The sequence below is a fragment of the Danio rerio genome, chromosome 5 (assembly GCF_049306965.1).
Source record: "Danio rerio strain Tuebingen ecotype United States chromosome 5, GRCz12tu, whole genome shotgun sequence".
NCBI lineage: Eukaryota > Metazoa > Chordata > Actinopteri > Cypriniformes > Danionidae > Danio > Danio rerio.
In genome coordinates this window covers 34,678,005-34,703,644 of record NC_133180.1, presented here as the reverse complement: position 1 = coordinate 34,703,644, position 25,640 = coordinate 34,678,005, and the positions used below count along the sequence as shown (strand labels likewise).

At 36.6% G+C, this 25,640-nt stretch overlaps 1 protein-coding gene across 13 annotated transcripts in view; it reads left to right on the top strand.

Annotated features, from left to right (window-relative positions):
- Window positions 1-25,640, top strand: part of fibcd1b (fibrinogen C domain containing 1b) — a 288,498-nt gene that overhangs the window by 257,643 nt on the left and 5,215 nt on the right. For 7 of the 13 annotated variants that reach the window (XM_068221274.2, XM_073950802.1, XM_073950804.1 and 4 more), the window contains 2 exons: window positions 6,299-6,478; window positions 14,228-19,829. In XM_068221274.2, coding sequence (XP_068077375.1) covers window positions 6,299-6,478; window positions 14,228-14,496 — 449 coding nt within the window. In that variant the 3' untranslated portion in view covers window positions 14,497-19,829. Of the gene's footprint in view, window positions 1-6,298; window positions 6,479-14,227; window positions 19,830-20,148; window positions 21,219-25,640 lie in introns of those variants that run through there. The other 6 variants (XM_073950807.1, XM_073950806.1, XM_073950805.1 and 3 more) reach the window with 3 other exon arrangements.

Sequence of the window (25,640 nt, the reverse complement as noted above, 5' to 3'; positions counted from 1 at the left end):
CTGCATTAGTATGTTTTGCCTCAGTTGTCTAATAATGCACATCAGCTATGTTTACATGTACACTTTTTGTTTTACTTTTTATTCTGAATGATTCACCTTAAAAGAGTGTTCATGTGAACATTAAATAAAGTGATCAGGTTGATGTGCAGGTTTATGTCACAAGCTTTAAATCAGATTTGATGTTCTTTTCAACTGCATTGATCTTGCAATATATAGTCAGATCATGTTGTCTGGTTGCTCTATGGTTAGCACTGTCACCTCACAGCAAGAAGGTCCCTGGTTCGAGTTCCAGCTGGGTCAGTTGGCATTTGTATGTAAAGTTTGCATGTTCTTTATGTGTCAGCTTGGGTTTCTCTGGGTGCTCCAGTTTCCCCCACACTCCAAAGATATGCGTGTATAGGTAAATTGAATAAGCTAAATTGGTCGTAGTGTATGTGTGTGAGTGAGTGTGTTTGCATGTTTCCCAGTACTGGCTTGCAGCTGGAAGGGCCTCTACTGTGTAAAATATTTGCTGGATAAGTTGGCGGTTCATTCCCTTATGGCAACCCTTGATGAGTAAAGGACTAAGCTGAAGGAAAATGAAAGATATTCTATTCTAAAACCTTTGTTTTTTATTCTTGTTAAACCAAAATATTCCATTTATTTTGTTGTACAGATCAGATTTAAGAAATGAAGCTCCCCAGGAAGAGTATCAGGAGGTTAAGTTTCAAATTTTCTTCACAATCACCAGAAAAAAAGTAAAGAAAAAAATGATGTCTATGTGTGAGAACTGAATCTTCTCAGGAAGAGTAACAGGTGGTTAACATTCAAATGTTCTTCACAGTCATATGAGTAAGTATGTGGATTTTTCATCCCAAACCTTTGAATCTTGTCAGCCTGTTTTGGGTGTGTGTGTTCACACAAATTACACTTTCCCCCTGAGTTTCTCCCTTTGAAGTCTGTAGGAGATCCTTTCCATTCTTCTCTCGTCTTGATAGGAAAGAGAGAGAACAGACAGGTGTTCAAAGACACCCCTCCACTTTCTGCCCTCTCCGCTGCCCTCCATCTCTCCATCACAGTATTCCTGCCTCCTGTTCATTCTTCTTCACCAAACACACACTTCACTCTCCTTCCTGTGAGTTCTTTTTCCCTCCTCCATTTCTTTATTTCCTTTTCTTCTGCACGGAGCCACACAGACAGAAAAAGCATTATGAATATTTTAACTCGCAGAAATGTCACTGTAAGAGGACAGAAAGAGAAAAAGATAGAGTGTAATGACTCAAGCGCTGTGTCTGTTTCCTGGAGTAAAACCGTGCGAATGTGGAAAAATGGTTTTGGGGATATTTATAACCACTCGATGCGTTTCCCTCGCAACATACTTTTCAAATCTAAGCAAATAAATCATTAATATTTGAACCTTTTACCATGGCGAAAAAGAGAAGTATAGCTGTGCGCTGTCTGTGCATGAATTGTTAATGAATCCGATATTGTATCACTCAAATTAGTTGCAAATATGCTGTTTAGCCGGCAGAAGATGGAATATGGCATCATTATCTGAATAAGCAGCAATTTGACGTGTTTATTGTGCTTATATTGGCGAGATGGTTTAGTATGATGTTTTTATTTGTTGAGAGTGCACTTGTGTGTGTGTATAGTAACCCAGATGAGCTTTGAAATGTTATGGATTGCTCTGACCCAATTTCCCCCTGCATAATTGCAGGAATATGTCATTTTTAGAGTGGTATTTATCACAGGTGTGCCGTGTGAGTGCTGCTGCCCGTGGGCTTTTTATTGTGTTGCTCTCTTAAATTTGTGCTCAACACACAGTCTGCTATCTATCTCAATATATCAGTGTCTATTTATGTTTACTGGCAAATAGGAAGTGCCCAGGCACCATGGGGTTTGACTGCCCAAATCACAATAGCAGGGCATCTGGCAGAAAGCATGGAAGAGAGGAAGTGTATGATCTATCATGCGCACTTTCTCCGTCTCTTTTTCTAAATTCGAGCGTGTGTGGGTTTGCTTAGCTGTAGTTTGGGAGCTAATGTGTCCCCAAAGGTCAGATAAAGCTGACATAAATTTCCTTTTAGGGATATTTGGGGATGCCATTATTTTGAAAAACAAAAATGAACAGGCTTTAGCTTCTATAAATGCACAAACATTTATTTTAAGGTTAAATTTTTGTTCTCAAATATGCCCTCAGCAAACTTTAACATACTCAAAATGACTTGATATGCATTGTACAGTAGAAGCTGCAAACACATGAATCAAACAAGGTGATTTTAAAAAATTAAATAAGCTAAAGGCAACTAAAAATCAAGGTGAATACTGCTATAAAATTTCTTATTTTAATTAATTCCCTCAACACCTTTCATTTTGTAAACCAGGGCTCCCACTGTCTGGATGTATGGGGGCATTTTAATATTTAATGTGTCTGCTAGTTTTAAAAAAGCAAAACACATTTAAATAGCAAATTTCAGAATCATGCATGAATGTATTTTTGTATCTGTATTTTGAATTTGTATTTTTGATCCATCTACATGTATTTCCCTTATTTTCAAAGACTTTAAAACCTAATACTGCGATTGAATTATTTTAGTACAATCACAGTATGGTTTATATTTTAGCTTTGTTGTGCTGAACTGCTGGATTAGGACAATTTAAGAAATTATTTTCATTATATTCTGTAATATAACTTATAAAACTTGAATGCTTAAATGCAGTGAATGCTGCCTTTGATAATTTCATATATAATGCATAAAAATAAAGATACTTTATGTATTGTTTGTGCAAACAATGTTTTCTAATGATACTGTGGCTTTTAGTGGTGTAACAGATCACAAATCTTATTATTTGGATAATATTATGGTTTATAGTCAAAAGTGGACGATTTTTCGGATCAGCCAAAAAGAGGAGAGTACTGCACGACGCTTTTGGTTTTAACAAACAGAACTTAGAACCTGTAATTTTATTTATTTTTTTTTTAAATGAAGGAATAACAAGCTAAATAAAAATAAAAAATCACTGTTATTGTTGCTGATGACGTTAAATGTATAAATCTAACATAATTTGTACAACCCATATTTATTTTTTGTCTCATTGTCAATAAATGATTCCGTTATTCACTCATAAAACTTCATGTTTCGTTGTTAGGTGTATCATTTTTGAAGAATTTTTCAGTGGCATAATTTGGATGGCTGATTGCTTCCTACCACTTTCACAACATTTTACAACTTCTTTTAACGTCATTAAATGCATATGTCGGTGATTTTAATCTTTACCATAAACATCAGTGGTTTTATCTATAAACTGTTATCCCAATACTTCTGTGTTATCTGACTGTTTGTAACTTTAGGCCTTACTCAAAAGACTAAACACCTAATCTCTTAAGATTAATAATCATTTGTAAATACCTATTATTTATAGCTTATGTTGAGAAATTGTTGATCCCGATCTTTTAATAATTAATCGTGCAACTTACACTGAATGAATTAATGGAGATTAAACAAGGATTGACAGAAAACCCCTTTAATAACCTAACCCACCACATCCCAACCAAAATTTCTTTCGTCATTATTGTATTTTACAGGAAAGCTTAAATGCTTTCATACATGTGATTTGAATGATGCGAAAGGCGATCTCTCTGTGATTGTTACAAATTTTGGATTAATACCAGTAAAAAAACATTAATCCATAGGCCACGTGTTTCGAACCGTGGGTTGTGATCCTTACGAATTACGGATCAACAGTGGTCCGTTACACCCCTAGTGGCTTTGGTCTGGTTTTGTGGAGTTCAAGAGGGACACTATGCTTTCTTAGTGGTTATAATAACCAAAAACAAACATATAATTTTACATTTATGCTTTTCATCTGATGTTCTTGAATCGGGGAAAAAATTGATGAAGAACAGCATATTACACATCTCATTCATCAATCACATGAGTAAGTAACTTGAATGATTCTCTGCTCAGATATGGAGGGAAAACATCATGGTAATTTCTGCTTTAGTTTGTAATAATCAAAGAAGAAGCATTCACCTGATAAAGCCATCCAACAGCACACTCTGACTCACATTCACTCTCGCTTGTTAATTGAGCAATCAGTATGATAATTCAAGACAAAATGCTGCTTAGTTCTTACATCTGAAATGTCTTCACAATAATGTTTAATTGAAAACTCAGGCACACCTGAGTGTAATGTGCACAGACTCGCCTGTTTTTGCCCCTTCTTTGGTAGAAAAGCAAAGAGGGTGTAAAATACTCCCTATGTTTAATTATTCCAAACAAGCCTCTGGAAAAATCTCAAGGGTTTTCATTAAGCTTGAATTAAAGTTATGTAAATTCCAAGTGAAAGTAGCAGGTTTCTTATCCTTTTCAAAAATAAATCTTTTATATATTTTTTATTTTTTGAATAAGGCAGAAAGAGTTTTGGTTTTGAATGCACTCCTGTTTCTCATTCTTTTTCAGTTTTCATTCATTGCACCTATTTTATTAAAATATTGTCTGTGGTGGTAGGGTGTCCTTTATGTCAAATTAATTTAAATAATTCAACTAAGTGTTGATATTTGAGGACAATGCTGCGAGACTTTCACTGTCTGGTGCTGATGGGGCTGAATGTAATATAAAAACAACAAAATATGAAAAGAGCGAATCTCCCCTAAGACCTTGTTGTTTTCCAGGAAGACCTAATGCATAGTAGTCGTGTATAAATTTTGAAAGTGTGCATTCACTTTGCATAATAATAGATGCTTCTGCATTTTATTTATTTATTTATTTTATGCAAGCCACAGATAGTGTGAGCAAATCACACGTTCATAGTGGGATGGGAAAAATGTGTTAATTTTGGGGATCAGTTATCTGATGTGTAAGAAAAATATAAGAAAAAGTAACCATTTATGCAGCCTGTTTTTCCACTTTCTTGAGACTATGGTTTTTCTTTTTAGTTCCTGTGACTTTGTGTTTATGCTGTTTGAATATTGTGGTCTATCTTATCCCAGAGATTATGTACGTGTGGACTTATTGGTGGACTAACAGCTAACATGTGTACAGGCAATTATGGGTCCATAGAAAGGTCCCAACCTTAGTCATGTATTGTAATTAAAGAGTTGTTGTTGTTTTTTATAACTGTATGTTATACTTATTTGGGGTGTTTGTTTTTGTTTTGGGGTTTTGTTGTTGTTGTTTTTTTTCTTGTTTGTTTTTGTAAGTTTATGCATAACAGGAAATTAATCCTGGAAGTTGTGATTATTGGCGACGCAGTGGCGCAGTAGTTATTGTTGTCGCCTCACAGCAAAAAGGTCGCTGGTTCGAGCTTTGGCTGGGTCAATTGGCATTTCTGTGTAGAGTTTGCATGTTCTCTCTGCGTTTGCATGGGTTTCCTCCGGTAGCTCTGGTCCCCTCAATCCAAAGACATGCAGTACCGGTGAATTGAGTAGGCTAAATTGTCCGTTTTGTAAGTGTGTCAATAGGTGTGTGTGTGGATGTTTTCCAGAGATGGGTTGTGGTTAGAAGGGCATCTGATGCGTAAAACGTGCTGGAAAAGTTGGTAGTTCATTCCGCTGTGGCAACCCCGGATTAATAAAGGCACTAAGCTGAAAAGAAAATAAATGAATGAATGAATGAATTAAAGAATGAAAGAATGAATGAATGGGTTGTGATTATTGTAAGTCTATTCAATGACTATATAAAACTTATTTGTCAAAAGAAGGACCCATAGAAAAGTATGGAAATGTGTTTTGACATTAAATGAAGGCTGAAGTTACCTACATTTTAAAGGAAACTATCAGGTTTCTTTTCCTTTTCAAAATAAGTCTTACATTGAATGAGGCGGAAAGAGTCTCAATTTTGTATGCACCAGTTGTAATTTAGTTCAAATTTACTTCTCATAAATGAGACCTTTGTTTTAATTGGTATTTGCAATCTTAATTTTGCCCAGAAATTGATAGTAAATAGAATTGACTGACATGACACAATGTGAATATATAAAATGTTGAATTAGAAAAAATTTCTTCAGTGAAATTTAAATCTTTATAGCTTTAAAAAAAAGCATTTCATAATGATGTAAAGGTACAATTAAATTAAGATAATTTAAAATATACTTTATTGTTGATTCTGCATTCATTTGGGGAATCAGAGTATAAATAGATTTAAGCTGATGATAATTTATAGAAACCTGTGCAGTTAATTAATTCAAACATTTTTCTTAATTCTCGTTCATACAGTCCTAATATAAATGTTACTGTCATAATCCAGTTACACTTTTTATGAATGAAAATAATAAATAAAATAATTGCTCTCTTTTTTTCTCTCTCTCTCATCAGGGTTGAAACAGATCCATGCTCTCTCTATCCAAGGAAACTATGAACTGCGCATTGATCTGGAAGACTTTGAGAACAGCACAGCTTTTGCACAGTACGGTGTGTTTGGAGTTGGGCTGTTCTCTGTTGATCCAGAGGATGACGGGTACCCCCTCACCATTGCTGATTATACTGGCACTGCAGGTACACACATGCATATTTACATAATAAATACATAAAACTAAAGATAAAGGGTCAATATCTTGAATATCCTGAAATTAGTATGCCTTGTTGAAATCGCATGCTTTATATTAAAGTAACTTTGAACAACCCGCTATGCAAATCAGTTAGGAAGATAAAATCTCTGTCAACACTATTAAATGCTTAATCATTCAGATAATTGATCCATTTCAGCGCTTGATGGCATACACAGAATATTCATGGCACTTAAGAAACTGTAAACACTCCACAGCTCCAAAAAACACAAATTGTATCATGCTCCCTTTGCAAATCAACACACAACCAAACACTAATGCTAGATACCAGAACAGATTCCCAAAATTCAGTTTCATAAATCAGACTACTCCACTCCCTTTGGAATGAATGATTTCAAAGTGTGCAATAATGAGCAATCCTTTGATGGGATGATTGCATAAGAATAATATTCATGAGTATCATTTGTAAATCAGACCCCATTGGTCACGTTGTGTATCGTGTTGTATTTTCCATGTGGTCTGCAAGGAAAACTCAATAGATGTGTTTTTTTTTTGTTTGTTATTTTGTGGCTTTTCATAATGCTTAAGATACTCAAGACTCCTAGCTTATTCAAATTTAGTAATTTTATGCAACTTTTGAATAAATTGCACTATTTTACATTTAATTGTAACCGCTTTCACAGCTGTGAACTCACACAGATAAGGGTGGGCAGTAAAAAAAATGACTTTATTTACTTTGTTACATCTATTTGACGGTCTTGGGGTAAATGTGTACTTTTAAAAGTAGATTTACTTTTAAGAGTAGATTTAAAGATTTAACTGTATACGCAGTTTGAGGCGTCTTCTCGTGATGACGCCAAAAAGAACGTAAAATACACTTTTAGTTTTGATCATACAGATAGATCTGTATAATTATACATCAATCGAATCTGTTATGTGTCTACGTTTTTGTGTACACTCAAAATAACAACAAAAGTGTGTGCTTTTGCAAAATAAGGAAAATAAACAGTGTTTGCATTCTTTATTTTCTCCACAAACTAAAAGGTCTTAAAATATTATTTTGATGTAAAGTTTTTCATGTTTAAAATATTATTTATTCTTATGTTTAAAGCTTTTGTCATTAAGCTACTTCTGTGTCTCGGAGTCATTTAGAAAGTATTATTAAATGCTGGATTGATGCACAAGAAATATTTATTATTACAACAGTTTTGCAAACACATTTTATACTATTTCAAATATATTTTGTGCATGCTGTTTAAGTGCACATACATTGTTTACCCATAGTGTTTACATGGCCATAATGCAACAAGTAAAACAACAGGCATTTAGTTTGGGCTAGCTTTTGCAGCTGGACATTGCTTTAAAATGCCCTTGATGGGTGAACATTAGTGAATGGGGGAGTGTCTTTTGTCTCTCCAGGTGAATTATTCATGACCATAGTCACTCACACGCATACAGCTGAGCTGACACAAAACAGACTTTGCAAAATGTAAAATGTTGCAATGTTTTCCTTGAATGAGAGAAGAGAAATTTTTTTGCATAATTGTGAAGTAAATGTTCTAGCCTTCAAGACTGGTTTCTCAAAAGTCTTGTTCAGGCCAATTTAAATTGGCTTTTTGAACCTTTGTTCGGCTACTTTTTTTTTTCTCTAAAACCTACTAACCATGCATAATTTTTGGTCACACTTTATTTTGATGGTCAGTTTGTTGAATGTAAGTTACATTGCATCTAAATGCAAAATAATTCTCATTAGATATTAGATAGACTGTTAGGTTGGGGTCAGTGTTGGGGTTAATGTAATTTGACATCTACTTGGAAAGGTTCTTATAGTCAGTTAAATGTCTGTTGAAGGAGCATATCAACAAATATTAAGCAGACAGTTTGCTAATACTCAAGTGGACCATCAAAATAAAGTGTTACCTAATTGCATGCACATCAGTATTTCTCACAAATTATTGTAGTCCAGTTTGTGCTGAATACAAAATAAAAATACATGTTTCCCAATACTATGTAATAAGTAGCTGAAATAAGCACAAATGTCAGGGCATGTCAAAACATCTTAGGGACCCCAAAATCACCTCAGACCCCAGAGGGTTAAAGGTTGGCACTTTTGCTTCATTTGCTGTGTTAATTTTCTGATTTATTAAAGACAAAAAGAAACTTTTTACTCTGTTCCTTTCTCATTAATAATATATATATATTTATATGCTCAAAAGTAACTAGAAACATGCTTCTTTACTCTTTCTCTTCTTTTTACATGTGTAAACGTTTCTCAATCCACCACTGCATTCAGAAGATGAAATGTCTTCCAGTCAATTATCACCACTGACCTAGACAAATGTCAAAGATGTCAAGACAAATGTCAAGAACACAGACACAATTTGAAAGCCCCTCAGAGTCCTACAAGAAACAAGAGGGCGCGAAATAAGCAGAAATAGAAAGAGCATTGCGAGTTTGAACTTGAGGGCTGGAGCTGAGGAAAATGCAGCATGGAGGGAGCATAAAAGAGAGGGGTGAGAGATCTCCTGACGGTACAGCAGGTATATCCGGCCCTGAATTGGATCATGTCTGTAGCGCTGGTGTCAGGTGAGCAGGTGGTCTCTGCTGGGCAGCGTCTTCATGCCCTTGAGCTGCTGGCTTTCTTGTTTTCTGCCTGACAGGTCTCCCCTAATCACAGCACTGAGAGTATTATTGTGATCATTTGCATTGAATTTTGACAGGCAGTTGTGCTCTGGTCCAGTCTGGTGGGCTCTAATACGTCTCAAAACACAAACAGTGTCAAGGTGACTTCTTATTCTTGCTGGCTTGTGAGCAAAAAGTAGCCCATGTATGTTTGTGGACTTATGTTTTGGGCAGGTTGCATGTTTGTGCGGTGTTTTTTTAGACAGTCACACATGGTAATAACACATGAAGCTTTTCTGAGATTATAACATTCTCTTGACAAATGAAAAGTGTTCCCAAGAGTATGTGAGCGAATGGGAGAGTCTGCAAGGACATGTCTGTGCTATAACACTCTTAATGCAGAAGTGTCAACGGCAGCAATACAAGTATTTTCAATGGGCTTCATGCGACCCTAGTGTGACTAATGGCTTATTCCCATCGCTGCGGACTAAATCTGTCAAGCTTGAATGACGTGTGCTTCCAGGGGGAAATTGAGCTCCGGTCTGGGATCCGTTTCTCGCTGTATTGTCTTTGACGTTATTGTGTAAAACTGACTGCGGATCAGAAAGCTGGAAATCTTCAAGGTCACGAGCTGTTCAGGAATAGGAATGGGGTTTAACGCTTTCATTCCGCAAATGTTATCCTCTTCTGCGTATCATCTGTTGTATTTTAGGCTGGATAAAAGGTTAAATACAAACGGGTTCTGAAGGAATCCCAGTGAGGTTTGGAAATACCACCTGACATTTACCTCTATTGTACTCATCCTGGTACACTTTCTTTTTTCTGCTTTCTCTCTCCATCTCCATGGAACACTGTGTTCCAGCTTTTGTTTGGAATGTAGTCTGTGTCCGTGTTAAGCTTACAATAACAGTTTACAGGGCAGTAAACACATCACCATCCTGCTCTTCTGCCAAAAAATTCAGCAAAGTGGACAGCAGGCCCGATGGCTTTCCAAATTCTCCTTTCTGCCACGGAAATGGGGAAGGTGTATTTCTGTTGCTCAACAGCACCTGTTGCCATCAGATGAGACTGATACTACAAGAGGGAAGGTGGCATTGAAGTCAAATTGTCATTGACTCACAGGTTGACTCTTTTTATGTTCTTGCCACACTTTAGGTCTGAAAGACATCACTCTTTCCTGGCCGCACAAAACAAGTGAATATAAGTTGAATACTTTGGAAATTGTTTGTAAAGCAAATGCTGTGTGAGGCTACTGTGTTCTTTGGACCAGGGGGGTTTGAAAATGTATTATGAAGGAAATGAAAAGTATAAAAACGCAAATAAGTGGAGGGAAAATATATTACTGTTCCATTATTTTCTTTTTAATACTGAATATTATGTTATGCTCCTTCCATGCAGCGTATTTAATTTCAGTAATATTTTGGCTGATTATTCTCACTATTACCTTAATTTTCTGCTCTCTCTGAAAGTCGTCATATGCACTAGTAAAGTGGTTGTCAATTGGTTTATCCCCGTGACCCACATAATTCCATGGTCATAACCCACTTTTTTACCAGCGGGTAAATAAAGTATTGAACATGACATTTTTCTGATAAAAATATTTCTAAAGGAGTTGTTGACCCAGATTTTAATAAAAACACAATGTTTTAATAAAAACATACACATTAAACGTCTGAAAAATTTATTATAGAGTTGCTCAAGGAGAAATCACCGAATTGATAAAATGCATTTAATACTTTGTATAAAAGACTTTTTTTGGTAATGACAGCTTCACGATACATTTTTTATAGACTTAACTCATGGAGTTGCATGCTTTGCTCAGGTGTGATTTTTTTTTTTTTTTACAGACTTCAACATTCTAAAACTCCTGACTGTTCTCTGTGTTTCATCCATGAACCCTAATGCTATGTTCACATTAGACACGACATACGTGACTAAATCATGCTATACGCACATAAGCAAATGTGTCAACATTTTTATTTTTCTCAATTTATTCACGCATCAAATTTACTTCATTCGTGCATCAAATTTTATTCATGGGCAGGGCTTCTGTCTGCCTGGTGACATTAGCTTCATTGCTAATTGGCTAACATGGATTTTATTGAGATACTGTAGTACCTGTGCCTTTATGTGCTTTAGGAAGGCTGAAAAACAGCGTAGATTTGTTCTGTGCAGTGTCTGTGTCCACTAGATCCTTTAGAGGTGCACTAACTCCTCCAGAGACTATACCTGGATGATGGACGGTTCAGTGGTGCTTCAGACTGAGCCAAGCCCACTTTGATGAGTTGTTATCCATTGTCGGCAAGAGGATTTCCCTCTTAGTACACCAACAACTACATCATAATCACGTTCCTACAAGAGCAAGCTCCTGATTGGATAACGCAGCGTAAATTTCCACTGAAGTTCAGATTTTCCAACCTGAGGGATTTGCGCGATATATGTGTCAAACATGCAAAACACTAAACTCGCATTGACTTAACATGTTAATGACTTGTGCTCCACACTTCGTCCAGGTCTGGTGTGAACGCAACCTAACTCTAGTTCTAATTTTCTATTGGATTTAGTTTAGGTGATTGCGTGGGCCATTTTTTTCTTTTCTTTTTTGAAACCAGTTGAGAGTTTCCTTGGCTGTATTTGCCGTCATTGTCTTTCTGAAATGCCTAATCGCTGTAACAGCTAATATTCATTTACACTGACAAGGGCTCATGGCTGCTTTCTAATTAATGAGAGATTTCAGCTGCTGTCTGGCCTTACCATGTTTTTTACATCTCCCGTTCTTCATGTGTTCATTAATTTTTCCGTGTTTCCGTTTTTATTACACAGAACTATATAGACACACACAGTAAAGTGGTATAAATCACCACAGATGTTTATAATAATACAGTAAGTTTGATTTGTTAGCAGGGATGCATTTAATTGGTCAAGCAAAGACATTTGTAATGTTTCAGTAAATTTATATTAAATACTTTTTTTATAACAATTTCTAATGTGACATGAAGTGACTCAAATACATTGACATTTAGAAAGGCTGGCAATTTGTTTAGTGTAAAGCCTTTGCCAAAAAAAAATGTTAGATAAAAATGAACTTGACACATGGTAATATATGTTTCATGAACTGTGTGTCTACCTCTGATATCAACAGCAAATCACAGCACTTTTTCGACTCAAGCTACTTTGAGTTTGTTTCATTCAACTAAGCTGTCCAAGACCACTTTTAGAAAAAGCATAACTTCACACATTTGTTCAGCTAATTATGGAGCAGCATCTATTCTTGTGTTTGTGTGTGAGTTACTGAAAAAGAATTATTAAAATATCACTGATGAGGAGGGACTCAACCCAGAGTGAGTTTTCCTACTTTTAAAGTGTTGCAAAAAGGTGATGTTTTGAAGAATTACAGTCTGACAGAGAGAGACAGAAACAAAGCATAGGAAAGACTGTAATTCCATATACATTAATCACACAGAAGTGGAGTAAAATGCTGAAAAAGCTTTCATCTGGGCCACAGAGATGAGACGAGTTTTCTTTTGTATGCTAACTTGTCTTGTGTTCCTGGGCATCTGGAGTCGTTAGTGTGAAATGGCTTTCAGTGATGAGTTTCACAACGTTATTTGTAGAATACCACAAGTCAGCTTTGTCGCAGCCTAATTATACAGTAACATTCAGAATTGTTTTTGAAAAAAACAGTCTCTTATCATCAGTTCCATCACAACTCCATAATGAAGTGGCGGTTGAGGGATTTAGTTGTAGAACAGTAATGATTCTGGAACAAAACACTGTGAGGGTCTATACAGTTGCTGTAGTTATGAACAAAGCATTCTCATGCAATCTTATATAAACCATATTCTTAATTATTGTATGCTGTAGATATTTTAGTGGTTTGCCCTACTTTATATTCATCTTAACTCATCCCTTCCCATTGGCAAGATTTGTTCTTTATGACACTACACCACTGACAGGGTTTCCATGTTTATACAGTTTTGCATTCTTTGAAATAATACAGAACAAGTGAACAATAAGCAGAAACAAACAATAGAAGCACATGTAATCTAACCTGATCATCAGACATTCATAAGCATATAAATGCATACAAACTGTACATGCATACAAACCTAACTGTACATAATGAAAAGTGAAATCCACAAAGAGTTTTCAGAGTATTGATGTTATTGTGGTAATTAATTTATTTTCTGATCATTTTTCTCAATATAGTTCAGTTGTATTCTTTGCCAAGATGTGCTCAGCTTTTTAATTACTTCTCAGTTTTTTAACTCAAACTTTAGGTTTTAATACAAAATAATGATATATTACTATATTATTAATAAACATTTAGACAAAAGCTTTTTTATATTACAATTTTTTTTACATTACAAATTAAATGAAGTTTATTTATAAATTAATTTCAAGAGGATCTTGTGCTTATGATTGCCTGCGGCTGCTCCTGCATTATCCAATTTATGATTTACCGATTCCTAAGCCACTATAAATTCCCTGGGTTCCCTATAAAAGCCATCTTCGTTTTGAAGAATCCCCCTTCCACCCCTACTCCTCCTTCTTTTCTAGATGGGTGCTACGGTGGCCCAGTGATTAGCACTGTTGCTTCACAGCAAGAACTTTACTGGTTCTATTCCTCACCAAGCCAGTCAACGTTTCTTTGTGGAGTGTACACATTCTCCGCATGTTCATGTGGGGTTCCCCGGTTTCCTCCCACCGTCCAAAAACATGCAATTTAAGTTAATTGACTATTCCAAATCAGCATCATAGACATGCTTCTAGTAAGTAATTATTTTTTAGGAGCAATCACTGTTCATTAGCTACTACAGCAGGGGAGTTCTCGAGATCTACCAGAGCTCAAACTCCCCTCTCGCCTTGCAAACTGGAGGGAGCCCCAGGCTCGAGGATCTTATGAGCTCAGGGCTCTCTCCCGGGACAGCATGCCAAACAAGCTTTATAATCAATCATCAGCTAACTGTGAACTCTTGGAATAAATTAAATAAAATTAGATAAACATTTTTACTGCTTCTTTTGATCAATGTATTAATGAAAAACAACTATCTGACCTACATTTTTATTTAATTGTCTTTCTGCTCTTTTTCTTTGTGTGTGCACATATACGCAGGCGATTCATTACTAAAGCATAACGGAATGAAGTTCACAACTAAAGACAGAGACAACGATCATTCAGAGAATAACTGCGCTTCTTTCTACCATGGTGCCTGGTGGTACCGGAACTGCCACACCTCCAACCTGAACGGGCAATACCTGCGCGGGCAGCACACCTCTTACGCCGACGGCATCGAGTGGTCGTCCTGGACCGGCTGGCAGTACTCACTAAAATTCACAGAAATGAAGATTCGACCAACACGCGATGAGAGAGAGACCAAGTAAATGTGTCGGAATTAATATTTAATTTCCGAGGAAGTGAAAAAAGTACAAATAAATGTTTTTAAGACTTCTATATGGGATTTACAATGTGAGAAACAACATAAACATTTGCTGTTGCTGATCTAAAAAGAGAGTTTTCTGTTGTCCTGTTTATTAATTTGGCAGAAAAGTCACACTATCGTGTGGCCTTGCTGTAACTCCTGCCCTCCATTTGACAATCTCTTCATCATCAGGCCTTGACGTCTCTTCACTCCCCAACGTGGGATCTCAACTACAGTGAGTCACACTTCGGTTCTGATGGAAATGACACTGAGTCCAGCGTACTCAGCCACTGGTTAGGGAATTCATTATGAGAAGACCATGTACGACAATGAAATATTAGAATGGTTCCTTCTGTCAGCATTCTCGCTCGTATTACACAGTTAATACTTTGAACACACAAGCCAAGGCCAAATCTCCACTTAGTTTTCATGTTTGAAGAAGAAAGCTAGCATAAAAGGAGAAAGTGTGTAAAATGGGGAGGGGAATGAAAGCGAGAGGCAGTCTGGGAGGAGATCAGTGCAAAGGTTTCTGTGGGAGTTTGTCTCTCATCTGTCTGACAGGCCATTAGTGAGCATATTGGCCACTTTGTTTGATCGCCATTGCCAAGTGATCATCAGCCAGACTCTTCATCTCGCACAAACGCAGATGGAGGCTGTTTATGTGTGTGTGTGTTTGTGGAAGTGAGATGAAAGGGAAATGTGGTATTGTCTCGTCTTTTTCCCGAGTGTGAAATTCTGACTCAGCACAAGTTGGAGTGTGTTTTGGGGAATCTCTTTTTCAGCCCGTTGAGTGTGTTTACCTAGCACTCATATACATGTCATTGTTCACGCATGCCTTTAGACCCTGTGTCGTAATGTTAATTTAAATGAGCCATCCTGCCCTGTTTCATGTGCGAAAGCTAACATGTATATCAGCACATTCACTGCCCTCTCTCTCTCTCTCTCTCTCTCTCTCTCTCTCTCTCTCTCTCTCTCTCTCTCTCTCTCTCTCTCTCTCTCTCTCTCTCTAGTTCACTCTCCAAAGGTCAGACATCTAGAATGAGAATGCCGCTCTTCTTTCCCCTCATGTTCAAGTGTCTGCCTTCATCTCTTGCCCTTTCTTTTTTTTCCCTCCTGGTCTTCTTCTCATTTGTTCTCACCTCTCATTCCTTTGGTTTGTTTTCTTTGCTCTCCTGAGGAAGTGGAAAAGGTCAACGTGTCATTTAGTACAATTACGCAGCTCATTGTTCTCTTTTCTTGCTCTTTTCTGACTTTTTCCTTTTCTCCTGCTTCTGTTCTTTCCAATTCTGTTTCATAATCCATCCTTGCTACCTACAGCTCTGAAAAAAAAATCTGCCCAAATTCTCGTTTTGATCCTGGATTTACTGGATTAGGTGTGGGTTTATGTAAAATGTTAACAAATCATTTGAATTTGAAATGAAGGCATTTTCAGTTGTTGTGATTGAAAGCTTTTTTTTAACCAAATATTGATTTCCTAACCTTTCTAAGGTAAAATATTGGTATTGTTTTGTATAAAAAATAAGTACTTACACGTCTGAAAACATGGCAGCTTTTTTATGCTGTAAATTATGTTAAAATTTAGACATATCTAAATTTGGAAGAAATGTGTTATGACCTGTAGTTTTGTTTTGTTTTTTGGATCATTTTGATCTCTGTGATATTTCAAAATTATTTTTTTCCCTCTCTGTCTTTCACTTTCTTCGTTCTAGATGGGCATGGTCAGTGAATATAACATGGATGTGGTGATTGGTCCAGCAGCATTACTCCAGATGTAAAGGCCCTCTAAGCCTTCACTCTGTTGCCACTTTGTGCCATCGCCGTTACTTGAATTTAAATCGTTTGCTATAATCATATTACTATGTGTTGTTAATTTGATTGCTGGTTTGTGTTTCAATTAGAAAGATATAGTTGTTCTATTTGTTAGTTTTGAGAATTCCCCGTTTTGACCTCTGCCTGTTTAAAGACCTTGATTAAGATTTGTGATTCGGGATTATGCATTACATTAAGTTTAGGAAAACTTTGTTTTTGTCACTTCAAGAAAAGTAGAGAGGGCGACATAGTAGCAGTGGGTAGCATTGTCACCTCATAGCAAGAAGGTTGCTAGTTCGATCCTCAGCTGGGTCAGTTGAGGTTTCTATGTGTAGTTTGCATGTTTTCCACGTGTTCACATAAGTTTTCACTGGGTGCTCCAGTTTCCCCAACAAGTACAAAAACATGCACTATTGGTGAATTGGATTAGTCAAATTGTCCGTAGTGTATGTGTGTATGTTCTGGTCCGCCAGGTTGAAGGTTGAGCATTGAGCTAATGACCCACCTCGTAAAAATTAGATGTTACAAAACACCAACATGATGCGGCTAAATAACAACTTCGATATAAATGGCCTGAGCGAGGCAGTGGCGCAGTAGGTAGTGCTGTCGCCTCACAGCAAGAAGGTCGCTGGTTCGAACCTAGGCTCAGTTGCCGTTTCTGTGTGGAGTTTGCATGTTCTCCCTGCCTGCGCGTGAGTTCCCTCCGGGTGCTCCGGTTTCCCCCACAGTCCAAAGACATGCGGTACAGGTGAATTGGGTAGGCTAATTTGTCTGTAGTGTATGAGCGTGTGTGTGGATGTTTTCCAGAGATGGGTTGCGGCTGAAAGGGCATCCGCTGCGTAAATACTTGCTGGATAAGTTGGCGGTTCATTCCGCTGTGGCGACCCCGGATTAATAAAGGGACTAAGCTGACAAGAAAATGAATGAATGAATATAAATGGCCCTGGGAGTAAATAAGAAAAGTAGAGGACATGAGGACTTTTCATGTATTTATATTGTTTTTTGTTAGGGAAACAAAAGACATGTTTTGTTTATTATTTTGGCCTTGTCTGTCCCTGAAGTGATTCTCAACAAACCAATAAATACTTTCATTTTTGCCATATCTCTTTGGTTCGACACATTCTTCACACAATCATTTAGTTTCATATTTTTTTCTCACTAACAATAAACTTCTTTTATTTCTGTTATGGTTTATCCCTGGATGTTGTAACAGAAAATGGGTTGGTTGTTGTGAGTAAGAAAATGTATTAAATGAAACGATTGTGTGAGGGAAGGCATAGAGCAGGAAGCACCAATCTCGGTACTGGACGGCTGTTGTCCCTGCAGGGTTTAGCTCCAACTTGCCTCAACACACCTGCCTGGATGTTTCAAGTATACCTAGTAAGACCTTGATTAGCTTGTTCAGGTGTGTTTAAATAGGTTTGGAGTTAAAATATGTAAGACACTGGTGACCCCTGGAGCTGGAGTTTAGCCAGTTTAGCTGGAGTCATGATGCTGGACCAATTATCACATCTATTTATTATTTACTGGCCATGCCCATCTAGAACAAAGAGAGAGAAGGGGGGAAAAAAAAGGCGGGGGGTGGGGGTGGGGGGGTTGGGGGGGGGGGTCGGCTTTCAGAAGAAACAAGATACCATATAGATCGAAATGATGCAAACAAAAACTACAGGTCATAACAACTCAGCAGGAATAGGACGTCAATATGACGTTAGATTGACTTTGTACACCAACATCGTGAACATTGCATTTTGTTTAGAAATGAAAATCAGGTTGACGTCAGAACCCAACATCAGGCTGACATCAGTGTCCAACATTAGATAGACATTGCGTTTTGGTTATTTTCCAATGCAACCTAAAAACAACAAAATGTCAACATCTAATGATGTTACAGCTTGACGTTGTGTGAACGTTACCACTATGACGTCTATGTTGGATTTTGGTTGCCATACCTGATGAATAAATGTCAATATGATGTTGGTTTAAGATTTTTGCTCAACGTTGGATTTTGGTCACTTTCCAACACAACCTAAAATCAACCAAATATTAATGTCATTTGATGTCGTTATTGGACGTCAAAATAACGTTGTCTTTAGATTCTGGCGACCTAAATCTAACCTAATATTAATGTCTTATGACATTGTGTCTGCTGGGAAATGCCATCAGCAGTTTTCAGAATAAAAGAAAAATTGGGTTTGCTTAAACATGAAACAAGTATCAATTGTAAATCCAGAGAAGCTGAGAATTTTCAAGTGGTCCTTTATTTTTTCATCGCTTTTTCATTAGTTTTCTGCATTATAATGATGGTTTATGTTTAATATTTTTAAACTGTAATTTTGAATTGAGAAAAAGAGATTTACACATTTCACAACTACCAAAAAAGTCTAGTTTCCTCCCTTTGTTTATTTGTTTTGTTTTTACATGTAATGACAAATGTTGATGCAGACTTGTGAATGAACATGTGCAAGTGCAGGTAAAAACATTGACAATTCATGGATTTTGCCATTTTGAGTTGTACTTTATAACTGTACCAAGAGCTTTAAGATATGTGTAGATTTCATGTACAGTGTGTATGTTTTAGAGACTTTTAGCGCATGTGAAATGTTTTCTTACGGGAAATCAGCAGAAGCACACAAATGTTTGATAGAAAAAGATCCTCGAAATGTCCTGATAATGTCAGTAGTCATGTGACTGGGATTGAAAGAGACTACAGTCACTCGAATGGACTCTTTGTTTTAACTTCTGGTCTGCAAGCTGTGGAGTTTAAAAAATCCATTAAATCTACACCAGTGAATAACGAGCACATTACTTTGGAAAATCTACAGGAAGATGACTGTAAAAGCAACATCACAGGATGTTGTCAAGACTCTTAAATGGACACAAGTGAGTGCCCATCCCAATCTCTGGAGTTCCTTCTAAGTTTCCGACCACTTTAACTGCAAAGTTGCCTCTGTAGGTTTGTGTCTTTGTATTGTATTTTCTCTTGTACTTTTTTTTCTCTCACCTCTAAATTCCCCCTACTCTCATTCTGTGAAATTACAACGCAATCAGACCCTTTTCTCCATCATCATTTGCTTCGGAGTTAAACATGCTCCCTATTCAGCTGTCGATAACGTTTTTCCAGTGCATTGCTATCGTACTGATCCCCTGAACAAAAGCTAACAGACTGAACAAAGAACGAAGGAAAGAGACTAAAGTGATGTAACAATGCCATGAAATGGAGTCAAGAAAGGAGCAAAAGACAAACCAAGAGTACAAATCATAAAAGGACCGATAAAACCATCTGTAATTAAAGGTCTCAGTGAGAATGAGTGTGTGTGTGTGTGTGTGTGTTTGTAAATGAACGAAACAGAAAATATACTTGTAAAGAAAAAAGTAAATGGTTATTTCTGTGTATGGCTCTTCATATTGTGTGCATATAAAAAAAAAAGTCAATAAATAACATATAAATAAACTGATTTCTGCAAAGGCACTGCATGGATTTTGAAATGGATCTACTGTGCATCATTTCTGTCCATCCATACACACATCTCTGGCTTTCCAGCAAGAAATGCTTGCATCGGCCCTCTCCAGCTGTTTTTAATACTTCCAGGGCGACACATTGCACTTTTCACACAGAATCGGGGTTTGTGATTGCTCCCTATGGACACGTTTCCTCAAACCTTTGCTCTATAAATAAGTCTAAATTTGTTTCTGGCTGAATTTTTATGTGTGGTTTAAAGCAATTGGCAAGTGCCAAAGGACATCCTGTTCCTATTTCCCAGTGTTAAAAGGCTCTGTGTGTGTGTGTGTGTGTTTGCGTTTACAGTGAGAGGAGGAGAAGGATGGCTGCATGCATGTGCGGGTGAAAATGATGGAGAGGAGCACATTGGGTTGCATGTGAGTTCACTGTCGAATGTGTTGGTCCCATTTTTGCCACAATAATGGCGACTCCCCAGGGAGGAGAGCAGCACAAGAGATGAGCAATAAAACTATAACCGCTCAATGGCCATCTTTCCTCTGCAGAGCAAAAGAGAGTGACACAAACATTCGCAACCTAGACTCATCAGCACTCTATTGTCACATTTGTTTCATGAAAATATTTCTTCTTTTTATTCTAATTGTATTATAATTTTCTCTTTAGTAAAAACAGCTGAAGTTGAGTCTCCCTTTTAAATGAAAATCACTTCTAGAAATCCAAACAAACATTGACATAATTTCAATTAAGTAACTTGAAATTAGCAAGTTAAAGTCTGTATATTTCACTATAAAAGATGGTCTTTAGAGATACTGTATGTAAGTTTATGACTCTTTCAAAGCATTAACATACCATAATATGTTTGCAGATATTTAAGAAACATGTCAAGTAAATTCTTGATTCTTGTTTATCTGAAAAACAATGTTGAAGTCAGATATTCTGATTTGAAAATGTGTTTTTTGTGCCAGAATGGCTGTCTTTGTTTTGGTTATTTTAACTCGCCTAATGGCAGTATAGCCAATTATATTTCATTCACTCATTCACTCATTCATTTAGAATGGCTCTCAAAGTGTGTGTCAGTAACCGAAATGCGACTTCTGGTGGACAGTGGCAGACACCGAAATGAGATGCAGATTCAGAGTTCCACATGAGGTGGTTATTAATTAGCAAATAATATAAATATTACGAATGTAAACATTAATTGACCAAGCTAAATTGTAAACCTTGTGTCCTAACAACACCCTACATAAAGAGATTTGCAGTGATAAGCAATTTGGCTGTTTGCAGCAAAACACGACAGAAATTTAAACAGCCATTCAGAAGCACAGAATATGCACCCACTCACAAAATGGTATAGTTTATAACCTAATTAATACATATTAAACCTCTTTAACATTATTAAATGTACATGCTGAATCACTGATACAGTATGTGTTGTTATTTCACAGTTCTAAAGTTCAATTTCAAATGGTTTAGTTTATTTTCAAGATCTGAGGTGAACTATTTGCTGCTGCTTTCAGTATGGCAATAAAAGTAATGTGAAACGGCATTCAAACTCACATTATTAGCATGTAACACAGAATAAAGCACATGAGGTGTACCTGATTACAATTTATCCTGTTATTCAGCTGTAAGAAATAGAAGTCGTTTCTAATATGTCAATTCAAGGTGTTGGTAGAACAAAGACTAATTAACAAAACTGACAAAAACTTTAATATGGAAAGTATTCCTTCTATCATGTGCAGCTGCTTTAAGTTATAAAACTACTTTGATCAATCATCAGACTCGCTCCTTAATCTGGCAACCTGTGCTTGCGTTTGTTTTCATGCAGGAATGTAATACCTAGTTTAACCCCTGGGTGTCGAACTTACATACTGCACCTTTAAATGTCAATGCAATTACCATGGATTTGTTGCATTTTTGACAGTCAGTAGTTGATAACTGAAAGTGGAAATCTGTTAAAATGTTAGCAGTCTTAACATAATTTTCTTTCTTAGAAGCTTTGTGTAGTTTTTTTGACCTTAAGCACAAAGCTTGTAATATCAAAGATTGTTAGCTACTGTCACTGCGTATCTGGAGGCATAATTGTATGCAGCATTGATTAAATTATATGCAGTACATATCTATAATATACAAGCAAGGTTTGAAATAACACCACCAACACAGGTCAGTGCTGAGATTTAAACAACCTTTGTGAGACAGTTTGTGTCAGTTTTATTACCAATTTTAATTTAATTGCCAGTTTATGTATAGCAGTTATTGAGATTTTAGCATTTTTCCATACAAGCAGATATGACTTTCTCTTAAAAGCACAAAATAGCTGTAGCTGGCCTGAGACATTCAAAATCTGTCTGCAGCATCAGCTATTATAGTGAGAAGGTTGCACTCTAGACAAAGTGTTACTCATGATAGACTAACCTCATGAACTAATGCAGATATGTTCTCACTGAATAGCAAGATTAGAACTTGCCATTTATCCAGATACAAATGTTAAAGTTGTTTCTGTTAAAGCACATTATTAATCATTATTAAATGTAAAAGCAATGAAGTAATATCAGACAGTACATTTTTTATAAAATTGTAAGCCAAACACAGTGTTGGGCAAGCTTCTTGGAAAAATATAGTGAGCTAAGCTATTAGCTACTCCACTCAAAATGTAGCTTAACTACACTAAAAGCTACCTTCTGGGAAATGTAACATTAGCAAGCTAAGCTAAAAGCTACTTGGCAAAAGTAGCTTAGCTACCTCTAAGCTATTTTTGCAGTTTTTATTTTGAAATCGAAGCAACGTAAATCCAAGTCAATCATATCTTAGGGGTCAATAAAACTGACAATGAAACATATGAGGCATAATTCAGATAAATGAATTACTGTAAATAATATGCTGTACTAAAAAGAAACAAACTATAGCATGTAACAGCTAAACCAAACATTTAAAATACACATTTAAAAAACTATAGTAATTTATAGTTAAGAGAAATATTTTGACATAAGCATTATGCATATTTTATATATTTTTACAACTCTTCATTAATAAATTACATTACATAATGCATTAATTTATAGTAATACTTACTATAAATTACTAAAGTTTTTTTTTTGAGAACAGCATCTTAAGTTAAGTTATAGCATCTTAACATGTACTTCTTGAGGTATGGTCATGAAAAAATCTTGCTCCAGAAATAACTCCTCTTTCTAAGTGATCTTTCCATCAAGCAAGTTTCTTTTGTTAGCCTAATTTGGTTGCTGACATCACCGACCAGAGGTGGCAGTAATGCACAAAAAGTTTGTTTTTAACCACCGTAAAACAAGAAGAAGAAGAAATTGTCTATCTTGCCATCATAGGATTTACTTTCATCGGCTAGACACCAGCCTCACAGCTCTGTGAATCTCGGTGCCGTCATTTATTGATCTGCGATTGGTAAATGTAGCTTTGTGGATGCTACTGATAATATTTAATTGGATGAACATTTTTTGTTTGTTTTATGCTTTACCGAGAATATAAAAATACATATAAACACATTTAGATCATTTACTGTAATCCTTACTATTGGACTGTAAAGAGACTTTCAACCAGCACAAAAAAAAAAAAACAATCATGTATTTAAATGGTTTTGAAATCATTGGAATACTTTTAATTCGTAATTAGTTCATTCATGGTCATTTGTGTAATTAACATTCTAACTGCATTGCTATTGACATCCAATTTAAGAATGTTTTTCTTTATGCTCACGGATACATAGTGCATATAAACATAACATTTACATGTTCAGCACTGTATTTCTGTCACGTATGCCATTTTGTGCATTGTTTCCCATCTGTAAAATAAAATCAACACTTCTACTTTAATTTGAAGTGCCTAAACCAGCAAGGGTAATTCCCTGAGACTCTGCCAGATACTAACATTACTACAGGCCATTTTCCATCGCTTTGGAGAGTTATTAAAACATATCTGATGAGTAAATCAACATGCTTGTAAAAGGCTTCCTGACTAGAAATATAAGTGTTTGTTATTATAATATATTATTATTTGTTATGTTTTGCTGCACCCTGTAATTCAATGCATCTTTATTTCTATAGCGCTTTTACAATGTAGATTGTGTCAAAACAGCTTAACATAGAAGTTCTAGTAAATTGAAAATGTGTCAGCCCAGTTTTTCAAAAGTTCAGTTTAGTTCAGTTCAATGTAGTTTAATTTTCACTGCTGAAATTCCAAAAACTGATGAACAAATCCATCGATGCACAGCTCCACAAGTCCCAGGCTAAGCAAGCTAGTGGCGAGGAACAAACTTCACCAATTGACGAAAGTGAAGGTAAAATAATCTAAAAAAAAAAAATAGCCTCAGTCGGGCATGACTATTTCTCCGCTGGCTAAACTTCTTGTTCAGAGCTGCAGTCTAGGCGCCCGAGGTTGGAGAATGCTGGATGTCCATCGTGGAGAAGCTGCAGGTGTGAGTGGGTCACCAGCGAGTGTTCAGACTCGTCTGTCAATGTGGTCTTTCAGGAATCAGTCTCATGCTTTCCACTCCGCTACAGCATCTGCTCAGGATACATTTCTTCGTAATTACTTCTGTTTTAAATATATAGAAGTTGTATGCAGATTAAAAGCTTTATTCAAATTGATTAAAGTATTTAAATTAATTGAACAGTATTTGGGATAAAATATAAATACAGTTAATAATATAAACAAATGACCTTGTGAAGCTAAAATGCCATATACTGCTGCTGAAAAAAAGTTCATTTCTGACCATACAGTATGCTATATTCATTCGTTTTCTTGTCTGCTTAGTCCCTAGCATGTTTTTACGCAGCGAATGCCCTTCCAGCCACAACCCATTTCTGGGACACATCCACACACACACACACACAGTTTAACCTACCCAATTCACCTGTACTGCATGTCTTTGGACTGTTGGGGATATCGAAGCACCCGGAGGAAACCCACGCGAACGCAGGGAGAGCATGCAAACACACAGAAATGCCAACTGAGCCAAGGTTCGAACCAGCAACCCAGCGACCTTCTTGCTATGAGGCGACAGCACTACCTACTGCGCCACTGCTTCACCCCCATTATGCTATACTGGCACTCTATTTATACCCCGACTACTAATGGATATGATGCTACAAAGTTTCTCATAATCAACAGAATGTCTAAATGAAAATAAAGTGAAAACCCTGTGAAAATAGAAAGACAGAGAGAGAGAGAGAATGGGTCAACTATAGTGAAGCTACGAGTGAAGTTTGTGAAGGGTGACAGTGATATAGATGAGGATGGTGTTTACCAGCATGAGCCGCACGTCAAAGAAACACATGAAAAGACAACAATGGTCTTTGTTCTTTAGACATATGCATGCTTTCTTTCTGACAGACCACAGAGTTTGGTGTAATCCTGTATTCATAAAGGAAGAGATGCGTCATTCAAACATGAAAAAAACTTAAATCTATAAAACAAGTGCACACAGTCATGTGCACATGCCCGAAAGTTTTGGTTTGTTTATTTAGTTTTGCAGTCTGCATGCGGGAAGTCTGATTGTGTCCTCTTTCTGTGTATCTGCGATTTTGCCATTGGGATGATGTGACGAAGGGAAATGTCAGAGGAAAATTAAAGCGATTTTATTAGCATGGCAGCTCCTTTTATGTCTCGCAGACCCGACGCCGGTGCATAAGGGAACCTACATTAGCATAACAATCAATACCACCGTGTTGAGGGAGTGAGGAGGAGACAGATTTATTATTATTATTATTATTTTAGATTGAATGTCGGTTTCTTCAGCTCTGAATTTACCTGCTGGCTGTCTGGTAAATGAAGTCAATCAAGGCAAGCACATTGCAAGGGATATGTGC